General features: G+C 40.2%; 1 protein-coding gene across 3 annotated transcripts in view; it reads left to right on the top strand.

Moving 5' to 3' along the window:
- Positions 1 to 11,495, top strand: part of LOC116506303 (lanosterol synthase-like) — a 55,632-nt gene extending 44,137 nt beyond the window's left edge. Inside the window, exons 17-22 of one of the 3 annotated variants that reach the window (XM_032213975.1) lie at positions 653 to 758; positions 1,010 to 1,075; positions 1,436 to 1,516; positions 1,686 to 1,856; positions 3,682 to 3,760; positions 11,009 to 11,495. In XM_032213975.1, the coding sequence (XP_032069866.1) occupies positions 653 to 758; positions 1,010 to 1,075; positions 1,436 to 1,516; positions 1,686 to 1,856; positions 3,682 to 3,760; positions 11,009 to 11,152 (647 nt within the window). In that variant the 3' untranslated portion in view covers positions 11,153 to 11,495. Of the gene's footprint in view, positions 1 to 652; positions 759 to 1,009; positions 1,076 to 1,435; positions 1,517 to 1,685; positions 1,857 to 3,021; positions 3,355 to 3,681; positions 3,761 to 11,008 lie in introns of those variants that run through there. The other 2 variants (XM_032213978.1, XM_032213976.1) reach the window with 2 other exon arrangements.
- Positions 11,496 to 12,219: the final 724 nt, after the last annotated feature.

A 12,219-nucleotide genomic window follows, 5' to 3' on the forward strand; every position in this document is an offset into this window, starting at 1 on the left:
AAAAACAAGGGAAAAAAATCTGCCTCTGCCTCCCAGCAATTTGCTTCCTTGCAACAAACAGCATATACACTGTTTGTGGTGTTATATTTCAGACTATACTTCTACAGATGCTGTTAAAATTGATGTGGCTTTCTGGAAGTATACATTATTCTCTGCTATTTAAAAAAAGATACAATAGCATTGGGCCTCTTCAGATCAAGCATTTATTTTAAAAAGCTTCTTCATTTTGTTAAGTCGTCTAGAACAATAATAAAGTAGTCTTTAAAAAATAAGTCTAATAATTTGAACGTTCTATAGGCATTTATAGTTGTTGATTTACCTCCTTGCAGCAAACAGCCTGATTAGCACAAGAAAAAAAAATCTGCCTTTGCCTCCCAGCAATTTGCCTCCTGCAGCAAACAGCAAGTTTCACTTTCAATTTCAGTTTAAGCATGACCCTCCCAATCATCAGCTGTTTCAGGCTGCAGGGATTGCCACAGCCTATTGCAGCCTCTGCAAACCCCATTTCCCCCATTTGCTGCAAGGAGGTAAATCGCTTGGAGGCAGAGGCCAAAGGGTGGTGGGTGGTGGGTGGGGCACCACATGGTATATAGTATATTCCGCATCCAACATGCAGATCATTCTGACCTACTTGTTGCTGTGTGGTGTTTAGGTGATATCATGGTTGACTATACATATGTGGAATGTACCTCAGCTGTGATGCAGGCGCTGAAGCATTTCCACAAGTGCTTCCCGGAACACAGAACCCTGGAAATCAGGTAAACAAAGGCGAGTGAGGGTAGAAGGAAAGACTCTTTCAGAGTTTACTTTTATTTTACTTTATTTTATTTCATTTTACTGGACCTTCTTTTTGAGAAAGTCTGCTAGAGGACAAAGTGCAGAATCAGGGCAGGGGAGGAAATAGATCATGATTCCTTAAGGGGAGAGAAAATCTTGATAGCTTAAGAAGGAGAGAACAGAGAATGGAAATGTTGAAATGGTTTCCCATTGTGTTCTCCTTTTTACTTAGAGAGATACTGCAAAAGGGCTTGAGGTATTGTCAGAAAAAGCAGAGAGCTGATGGGTCATGGGAAGGGTGAGTATCTTCTAAATAAATACAGCTTGACAGTTTTAGGGCTGTCTATTCCAGACATTTCTTTGGATGGGAAAATGTGTCATTGCAAATAGTGAGATCCCTGGTTTGTTTCACAGATCCTGTTTTCTCACTTGTTGGTTTGCAGTCAGTGGTCCTTTGTCATTGTAGCAGAAGGTTACCCATTGTGAACCTGGAAGATCCCTCCTGTTTCTGGCAGGCACATCTCCATCTCTTTCTCTCTCCGTCTCTCTCCGTCTCATTGCTGCAGAGAATGAACAACAGACAGCCCAGTATTTTGTCCTCCCCTCCCTTCTGCCCTGAGCAGTCTGCATTGGCTGACTGATTTCTTCTCCTTTTTAGAAGCTGGGGTGTGTGCTTCACTTATGGCACATGGTTTGGATTGGAAGCACATGCTTGTATGCAACAGACCTACTGTGGCAGGTGAGTCACCTCCTTTCTCCTTTCATTTCTGGTTAGAAGGAAAGATTGGCAGTGGAAGAAACTTCTCATGAGCACTTTAGGATAAAATCTTTTTCCTTGCTCTTCCATTCACTCTTTTGGTTGGCAAGGGTGGCTCTGAATTTCCATCCTTTTGCCTTTCTCCTCCTAGAGTGGCCTGTCAGGCAGTGTCCCGGGCTTGTGAGTTCTTAGTCTCCAAGCAGATGGAGGATGGTGGTTGGGGAGAGGACTTTGAGTCTTGTGAACAACGCAGATATGTCCAGAGTATTGCATCGCAGATCCACAACACCTGTTGGGCTCTCTTGGGACTCATGGCTGCTAGGTAAGAGCTTGCAGGATCCACTGCCTTTGGGGGTTGGTGGCTTCCCACAGAGGGAAGGGAGAAAGAAAGAAGGAAGGGAGGGAGGGAGGGAAAACAGCACAGCAATTTAGGGCTAGAAGGTCATATAGTCCAACCCCCTGCTACAAGAGGAAACTTTACATTGTCTGGATTATTTTGGTGTCAGAAAAATTGCCCGAAAGGAGAAGGAGTTTACTAGGACAAGGCTGCCATGCAGAGGAAAGCAGAGATAGTCCTTGACTTATGACTACAATTGAGCCCAAAATTTTGGTTGCTAAGTAAGAGTGTTGTTAAGTGAGCTTCACCACATTTTACCCAAGCCATGACATCTCCTGGTGAGTGACATCAAGTTGGCCACACCCACACAGTCACATGACTGCTAAGCCAAACCCACAAAACAGGCCACACCCACAAAATAGGGAGCAATTTTTTTTGAAACCCACCACTGGTCCACACAACCACTTCCAATATAGGTGTTGTAACTGATTGTGCAAAACAGTATCCTTAGGATGTCTCCTGAAACAGCATTTTCTCCATAGTCTCACATCCACATTCAATTTTCTATCATTTCAAATAAAGTGTGCTGAGCTGTGAATAGTCTATCTGAAGACCTATTATACACCACAAGACCCTTCAGCAATGCCCTCAGCCACCTTAAATGTTTGCCATGAATTGGGTAATTAATCACAGGTCTCTGATGGAAATTCTAACAAGAGATTGGACTGGATTTTTGTGCTTGGGGTACTGTAGCACATGGAAAAAGAGCTTTTCTGAACATAGATGTTTTCTCTGCTACCTTTTCTTTCTCTCAATTTAACTGTAAGTTAAGTTCCCTGAATCTACTTGTAACAGTTTTATAGGGAGCAAGTGGAGGAGAAGGGGAAGCTGGTGATTTCTTTTTTTCTTTTTTTTTTAAGAAAATCTCTTTATTTACAAAAGGGCGGGGGGGGGGGACAGACAGACACGTGGAATGTGGGAGGAAGGATGAGCGGCCAGGAACTGCTTGGCATCCCTACATCTCTCCACACTGGGCAATCACCACGGGGAGTTTCGGTTTGTTATTCGGCCCGGTGGGCACGTTCTCTATTTTCCTCATGACTAGAAGCCCATCAATTATTTTACCGAAAACCACGTGTTTCCCATCCAGCCAGTCGCACTTGGAGCAGGTGATGAAGAACTGGCAGCCATTGGTGCTGGGGCCGCTGTTGTCCATGGAGAGCAAGCCGGGCGCCGAGTGCTTCAGCTTGAAGTTCTCGTCGGCAAAGGGTCCCCGATAGATGCTGGCCACTCCAGTGCCATCTCCGTTTACAAAATCGCCTCCTTGGATCATGAAGTCCTTTATAACCCTGTGAAAAGTGCTGCCTTTGTAACCGATGGGAACACCGTCTTTCCTGAATTCCCCCGTGCAAAATTGCCTGAAGTTCTCGGCCGTCTTGGGCACCACATCGGCGAAGAGCTCCACCTTCATGCGGCCCACCTCCTGCCCGCCGATGGTGACATCAAAGAAGACTACGGGGTTGTTGGGGTTGGAAGCCAGCACCGCCATGGCGACCCCCTCTGATCCGGAAGCGGAAGCTGGAAGATGGTGATTTCTATCCTGCCTTTATAATGTGCATTCAAGGCAATACACATTATGCTCTGACCTCCTCCTCTTGTCCTCTGTGGGATGAATTAGATTGGGAAAGAGTGACTGGCCCAGAGTCATCTAGCCAGCTTTCATGATTAATGGAGCACTAGAACCTACTAGCTTCTAGTTTCTGTCCAGCCTCTTAATTACTACATCAGATTGGTTCATTTTGCTTTGCAGGTATCCAGATGTTGGAGTTCTGGAAAAGGGAATTAAACTATTGATTGAGAAACAGCTGCCTAATGGGGACTGGCCCCAGGTAAAATGTCTCTTTTTTCAGTTTACCTGTCTTTTGCTTAAAAGCATTGTGCCTCAATTACTTAGCCCTTATAATCCTTCTCCCTGGATTTTTCAGCATCAAAAAAGTTCCTTTTCTGTTGCTCTGTAGGATTTACTGATATGTTTTTACTTATCTTCTGCACGCCCTACCAGCTAAGTGGTATATTCTTTCCCACTCTTAGGCTACTCTTGAGGAACTGCCATGCCAACAGTTTTTAATGCTTAAAAGGCTTAGTTCTCAAAGTCCTCTTCTCAGCTTAGGTCCTTTTATCCGGCGTGCAGAGCCAATAAGCCAAACCAGATAGATGGAAAGCAATAAGACTTTTATTTGCAAAAAAAAAAAAAAAAAAGATTGCCAAGAAGCAAGTTCCAAAATGGCCACATCCCTGCTTACAGTGGATTCCCATTTATGCAGGTTTGAAAATCATACATTGCCATGAACCAGTCAAAGAAACATCACTGTAAACCAATCGTTAAAAGTAACTTCATGCACACATTTCAGAAGTAACATAATTCAACCAAAACCTACAAGGTTTGCTAAGACTTTTATCTTATCAATAATATTCCTACAGTAAAAGAATTCCTGAGAAGGCTTCCTGGGTGGAGCCTGCTGGTGGTGGCAGCAAAAAACCAGCTGCCTCAGAATTCCTGGCTACGTATCTGTTTAGAGGATCTTCCATCTGATGTCTTATCAGGTTTTCTTATCCTTCAGGCAAGAAGGAAAGAAGAATTTGTTTTGCTGGCAAATGCTCTTTGATTTTTGCAGCTTTTGTGCTTGCAGGGAGAGGGGGGCTAGCCCAAAGCAGAACGGCTGTCCGTGCTGGGAACTTCAAACTGCCTTGTGCGGGACAAAGTAGGTCTCCCCCACTCAATTCAAAGTTTTGATTGATTTAATCTTATCACGAGCTGGATCCGTATTACGTGGGCAATAATTGTTTATCAAGAGTTTAGCTTCTTTTCTTTTTCTCCTCTGAAAAACTATTTACTTAGAGGCTTTTAAAATGGCGCCGAGCAGGCTGGTTTCTCCGGTAATAACGAACCCTTTTTGTTAACTATTACAAGAATTCAAAACAAAGGAGAATGCTTATCATTTGTTTCACAATCAGCCAGCAGAAGCTTTTTAATTAGTTTCATTTCTACAAGATTTTCACTCCCTCATTAATCTTGCTTATCTGGAAGTTAAATGGTGATGAATCTGCTGAACTGTCTTGTTACAATGTTTACTCACTGAAAGTTTTGCCAAGCCTTAAACTTCAAAGTAAAAGGGGAACTCAGCTTCTTTACTTAAAGCTGCATATTCAGGCAACAGAGTTTTATTAATTGCAGGCAGATAAATTTTGAAATGGCTTCAAAACTAAATATTAATTTGAAGTCGTCACCCTCTACTTCCAGGGGCACATCCCCAGTGCCTGGCACAAAGCTGCAGCCTCCGCTTCCTACGCCCCCTGCTGGGGATGTGTTAACGAAAGAATTTTTCCTGAGCAAACTAAGCGAGGCTCTTAATGCACTGACAATTAAAATGGAAGATAAGTTTAGAGATAGTAGAGAGGTGATAAAGCAGGAGAGAAAAGAGGAAATAAAAGAAATGAAAGAAGAAATCAAAAGTGAAATAAAAGGACTTAAACAGGAGCTGTATGAGAAAATCGACGCTAAGGTTGTTAAAATTAGAGATGAAATGCTGAGACTTGTAACTGTATTGACAGAACATACTTCTGGAATGGAAGATACTCTAGAGGTTCTTAATGATGCCAATACTAACTTGACATTGAAAACAGAGGTGGTGGAACAAAAAGTGGAAAATGCTGAAAAAGAAATTATTATGATACAGTACCGACAAATGGAGTTTGCATTAAGAGTAAGGGGGCTGCGTGAGGAGAAACAGGAGAACTTGAAACATCCTATCGGAAGCTTTTGACCGCCTGATGGGAAGACCAGGGACCAACCTTGACTGGCAAATCGACAAAGCTTACCGCGTTAATTCTTGGCTGGCAAAGCAGAAGCAGCTTCCCCGAGACATCATTATATATTTTACTACAAGAGAGCTTAGAAATATGGTACTGCAAGCATCTTATAACACTAAGCTTCAAATTGGCAGTCAAGACCTGATTGTTTTGAAAGAGATACCACCTCAAATGTTAAGAGCCAGGAGAGACTACGCTTTTTTGGTCGAAGAACTCAGAAATCGTCAGATACAGTATAGATGGGATGCACCATTTGGCATTATATTTACATTTGATAAGCAAAGATATCGCCTCAACTCTGTATGGAAAGCCCGAGATTTTTATTATAATATATTGAAGGCCGGATACCCTGCACCATCTGGACCTGGAGAAAGACCACAAGAAGGACAGGATAGACAGCAAACTACACAACCACCAGACAAGATGGAGCATCTCTCTCTTCTAAAAGTGCAAGGTGTTATGGAACAAAGACCTAGCCGCATGACTACTAGACGAATGGAGAAACAAGCTAAAAAGCAACAGCATCAACAATCACCGGCCATCGATCAAGGAACTACAATAACAAGTCTGGAAGCAGTGGAAGGAGCTAGACCTAAGGTTAAACAGGCCATGCAGGAAGCTCTAAAAATGCTTCAGCCAACCAAAGATGACAACTAAGATTTTAACATGGAATGTCAACGGACTGAATTCTTCACAGAAGACGAAGAAAATATTTCATTATCTCAAACAGTTTAAGAATGATGTAATTTGTTTGCAAGAAACTCATATCAAGTCAACTGATCAAAAATATTTGATTAACTCAAAACTTGGTCAACATTTTGCAGCTTCCGCTATGGAAAAGAAGAATGGTATAGTTGTATACTTAAGAAAAGATATGAAAGATGAATTAATAGAAGCAGATCCCTTCGGAAGATATATTGCTTTAGACTTAATTCTAGAAGGGAAAAAGACATTACTTTTGGGAATTTATGCTCCCAATCAACAGCAAGATAGATTCTATAGAAATCTTCATGCTAAATTAGTATAGTGGGACTATAGTTCCTGTACACTATTGGGTGACTGGAATGGAGTGATAGACACAAAGAGAGATAAGAGGATTTCCCGCCTAAATACTAAGATGCGAGCAAAGTTACCCAAACCTTTATTTGACATCATGGATGACTTTGAATTGAGAGATATTTGGCGAGAAAGAAATGCAGAGGAATATAACTTCACTTTCTTCTCGGACAGGCATCAATCCCTTTCAAGGATTGATTTTATACTAACCACTAATGATTTGCTTTCTAGGGTCAAGAAGACAAAGATTGCGGCTAGGGTCCTTTCGGACCATAACCCAGTTTGGATGGAGTTGGGAAGGGTAGTGCAGGCAAGAAGGTCTTGGAGATTGAATGAAAACTTATTTAGATATGAAAAGTATATTAATGATTGTAAAAAATTACTATCTGAATATTTTGTTTTGAATATGAATAAGGGTACATCTATGGAATTCGTATGGGATGCAAGCAAAGCGTATATGAGAGGAGTGCTGATGAATATAAATAAAGCACATAGAAATAAACAAGGGTTAAAACGAACAGAACTGGAAGAGGAAATTAAGAGAAAAGAGTTGGAGTTAACAATGAACCCAGACGATACAAAGGTTAAGGAAGCTATTAACATATTAAAATCTCAATTTGACATGTTGATCTCTGACCAGGTAGCCACTAATTTTTTATATGCAAAACACAATACTTTTTGTAATGCAAACAAACCTGGCAGATGGTTAGCTTATCAGATTAGGAAAAAAAGGAAAACTCGAAATATATCTAAACTGATTTACAGAGGGAAGGAGGTGTTTCAACAGGAAGAGATTCAAAAGGCCTTTCGGGAATTTTTTATAGAACTGTATAAAGGGGATAAAATTAATGGTTTAGATATAGACAAATATTTAGATAAAGAGAAAATACCTTCAGTTAGAGAAGAGCACAGGCAAAAATTGAATCAACCAATAACCTCGGGGGAAATCTTGCAGGTAATTAAGCAATTAAAGTCAGGGAAAGCACCAGGTACAGATGGCTTGACAGCGGTTTACTATAAAAACTTACAGTTAGAAACGGTAGAACCTCTTAGAGAATTATTTAATATGATTCAAACGGAAGGTAAAGTGCCTCCATCTTGGAAGATAGCGTTTATATCTTTGATACCCAAAGAAGATCAAGATACTACTCAACCTAAAAATTATAGACCTATTTCATTACTGAATGTAGATTATAAAATTTTTACTAAAATATTAGCAAATAGGTTAATGTTGGTTATTCAACAATTGATACACACGGACCAAACAGGTTTTATACAAGGGAGACAGATGAAAAGTAATGTCAGATTAATTATTAATGCATTAGAATATTTGGGAAAGAACAACCAGATCCCTGCTGCGTTTATATTTTTGGATGCTGAGAAGGCCTTTGATCGAGTTAACTGGCAATTTCTGCTGAAGATATTGCAAAAAATGCAGATAGGAGATAATTTTTTACAGTCAATTAAAGCAATATACCAACAGCAAACAGCACAAATTATAGTCAATGGAAGTTTAACAGACTCTTTTCAAATTGGAAAAGGTACAAGACAGGGCTGTCCTTTGTCCCCATTATTGTTTATTATAACTTTGGAAGTACTGTTGAATAAAATACGGGGCTTGGACGGTTTAAAAGGGATCAAGATTAGGCAGCAAGAATATAGAGTCCGTGCTTTTGCGGATGATTTGGTCATAATATTGGAACAACCGCAGGAATCCAGTATGGTCTTAATGAATACGATTAATCAATATGGTCAAGTGTCTGGCTTTAAAATAAATTTAGGAAAAACAAAAATATTAGCTATAAATATGAATACTAAACAAAAGGAAGAATTAGGAGTGATGCTAGGATGTGAGGTAGTTAAAAAAGTCAAATATCTTGGAGTTAACATTTTAACTTCAAATGGGAAATTATATAAGCATAATTATGAACCACTTTGGCATAGTATACAGAAGGAGATGAAAAAATGGGAGAAATTGCACTTATCTTTGCTGGGTAGGATAGCGGCAGTGAAAATGAACACTTTACCAAAATTTTTATTTCTTTTCCAAATGTTACCTATACTTAAAAAAGATGCGAATCTTTTAGAATGGCAGAAGGGTACCAACAAATTTGTATGGGCAGGAAAGAAGCCGAGGGTAAAGATGAAAATAATGCAAGATGTACGTGAGAGAGGAGGATTGAAACTACCTAATTTAAAACTATATTATGCAGTGGCATTATCTGTAATTAGTGATTGGACTCATTTAACCAATGATAGAATATTGAATATTGAGGGACACGATCTGGTATATGGTTGGCATGCTTACCTGTTATTCAACAAAAAATTGGATAAGAATTTTAAAAGTCATATCTTAAGAAATGCAGGTCTGGAAAAAATACCAATATAAATTAAATGACAAGATACCCATGTGGGCAATTCCTAGACACGCAATTGAAAATATGAATATAGCACAAAAACAGGATAGAATTATTTACAGACAGCTTCTTACCTCGGAAAGGGGGGTATTACAATTAAAATCCTTAGAGGTATTAAAAACGAGAAGGTAGTTCAAACATGGTTCCAGTATGGGCAATTACAGGCTAGATGGAAAATAGATCAAAAAATTGGTTTTATCCAAGTTGAGGATAATTTGTTTAAACAAATAAGAGATCAAAGCTTAATGCATATAAAGAGGATATATAATGTATTAATACAGATGGATTTGGAAACAGAATTAGTTAAAGATTGTATGATAAAATGGGCTCAAAATATTGAAGAACCAATAATGTTGGAGACATGGGAAAGAATCTGGGTAAGAAATGTGAAATTTACACAAGCTCAAAATCTGAGAGAAATTTTTTACAAGATGTTCTATAGATGGCATTTAGATCCTAAAAAGTTGGCTTCTATGTATCCAAATGTACAGCCTAAATGTTGGAGGTGTGGTTCTCTCAATGCTACATATTATCATATATGGTGGACCTGCCAAAAGGTTAAGGCATTCTGGATAAAAATATGGTGGGTTATGCAAAATATCTTTAAAAGAAGGATAAAGTTTACTCCTCAGTTATTTTTACTAGGTATATGTACTGATTTTACAGTGGTAGAGACTAACCTGATTCTGCACCTAATAACGGCAGCAAGACTGTTGGTGGCGCAATACTGGAAGAAGGAAGACTTGCCTACAATCCAAGAATGGACATTGAAAGTCACAAACTTAGCCGAGATGGCTAAAATATCGGCATATCTTAAAGATCACTCAAATGAGAGATATAAACGAGACTGGAAAAAAAATGGATTGACTATATACAAAATAAATACGGGACCAAGAAATTCCAGTTAGCCTATGCTTAAGATCAGAAATGATTTAAATTGTTTAAAGTTAGTTCAGCAAGAAGAAGCTAAGGTCAATGTAGAATGTCATTGATTTCTTTATTTCTTTTTTCTCAATAGATTTTAGACTGTGTTAGTTAAAAATCCATACTGTGTACGGGTTCTGGGAAGTCGGGGGGGGGAAGGAGGAGGGGGGTTGGGGGGTGGAGGGAGGGGCATACAAAAAAAATTGTACTTCAATGTTTTAATGATTGATGAATGATGAAATATTTGTGTTTTTTAAAAGAAATAAAACCTTTGGAACAAGAATTCCTGAGAACTTGGTACTTTGACCTTGTCCATCATCTTAATGGACAGCCATTCTTGAGCAGGAAGGCAGATGGTCTGGCTTCCATCTATTGCTATTTTCCCTGCCTAACAAAGCAGCTCAGTCAGTGGATAACCACACCATCCCCAAAGCTATTACTATATGCTAAATAATGATTAATATATGAATTAAAATACATTAAAGTGGGTTGTCCCCAAACTCTCCTGAAGTTGCTGACATGCTTAAATATGGATGGAAAACAAAAAGCATCTGCCACTACTGCCTTGTATTTTGCAATAATATCATGAGTTCAGTTTTGATTTATTCTGATACCCTTCTTGGTTAAGTCCATTTCAACAGCAGCAAGTCCCTCCTTTTTGAATTCCTAAATTATCCTCAAAATATGCAGACTTTTTATTCTTTTGATATACAAGTCAACTTGTTAGAAGCTTCCCGTATGTGGTCATGTATGTTAGGTGCAGGTGACTCACATGTTTTATTTTCCTTTCCTGCAGGATCTTTTGGGCTATGAAATGCACAGGGAAGATGAGAGGGAAGCTTTACATTTTGTTTCTTGTTTTGCTTACAGGAGAATAATGCAGGTGTATTTAACAAGACTTGTGCTATCAGCTACAGCTCCTATCGAAATGTCTTCCCCGTCTGGACCCTGGGGCGCTTTTCTTCCCTATATCCTGACAGTCCCCTTTCAGGCAAATGCCAACAAAGGCAATAAGAAACGGGAGGAAAGAACTGGCTGCAGAAATGACCAACAGACATAGTTTAGGATTTGCTGCTTCGTTGTAACAATCTTGAAGCCTGTCTGAGGTTCTTTTTGAGGCAGTAACTTGAGGCCAGTCAAAGGGACTCTTTTCCAAGGAACCAGTGAAGAGAGAAGTCAGTGAAAACCTGCTGCTGCCCTGTTGGTTGTTGCTTCTTATAAGGTGTCTCTAAATTCTGCTACATTTGGAAGAAAAAAGAACTTATCTGGCAAAGACAAACACATCTGAGGAAAAATGTAAATATGGAGTCTTGAAGGCCTGTGGAACTTTGTTCTTCTGACTGTTGAAGCTCCCCTCTCTTAAGTAGAAATAAGAGGAAAAACATTAACCACCTTTATTCTGTCCAGTCATTTACACGCCCTACTCAGGGGTGGGTTTCAACCGGTTCGCGGCGGTCCCAGCGAACCGGTTGGTCGCCGAACCCGGAAGTAAGTAACTTCTGGGAACGGTGAAGGGCCTGCGCGCACCCGCGCGCCCGCCCGCGCCCGCTCCTTACGCGGTTTTGATGAATTCTGCACTTCCACGCATGCGCAGGACGCATACAGCGCCTGCGTGATCCTCCAGGAGCAGCTGGAGCATCGCACAGACGCTAGTATGCATGCATGCGCCGCACGCATGCGTGCACCGCACGCATGCGCAAGGACACCACATGCATGCGCAAGGACGCCGCATGCGTGCGCAAGGACACCGCCGGCCTCATTCCAACCGAACCGGTTGGAACGGGGCGAGAAACCCACTCCTGGCCCTACTTGTGCATAACCCTAACCCTAAGATTTTTTTTCTCCTTCTTTCTTTTTTTAATATTTCTTAAGATATCCCTACTTCCTTTTGCTACTTTCTTTCATCAATTTATCTATATTTCATCGCTGTGCACTATTTCTCTCCCACTTGAAGAATTGGTTTTATTAAGACCCGGATTGTTGTTGGGGGCAATATGCTGACTCTGTAAACCGCTTAGAGAGAGCTGAAAGCCCTATGAAGCGGTATATAAGTCTAACTGCTATTGCTATTGCTATTATTA

This window comes from Thamnophis elegans, chromosome 3 (genome assembly GCF_009769535.1).
Source record: "Thamnophis elegans isolate rThaEle1 chromosome 3, rThaEle1.pri, whole genome shotgun sequence".
Taxonomy (NCBI): Eukaryota; Metazoa; Chordata; class Lepidosauria; order Squamata; family Colubridae; genus Thamnophis; species Thamnophis elegans.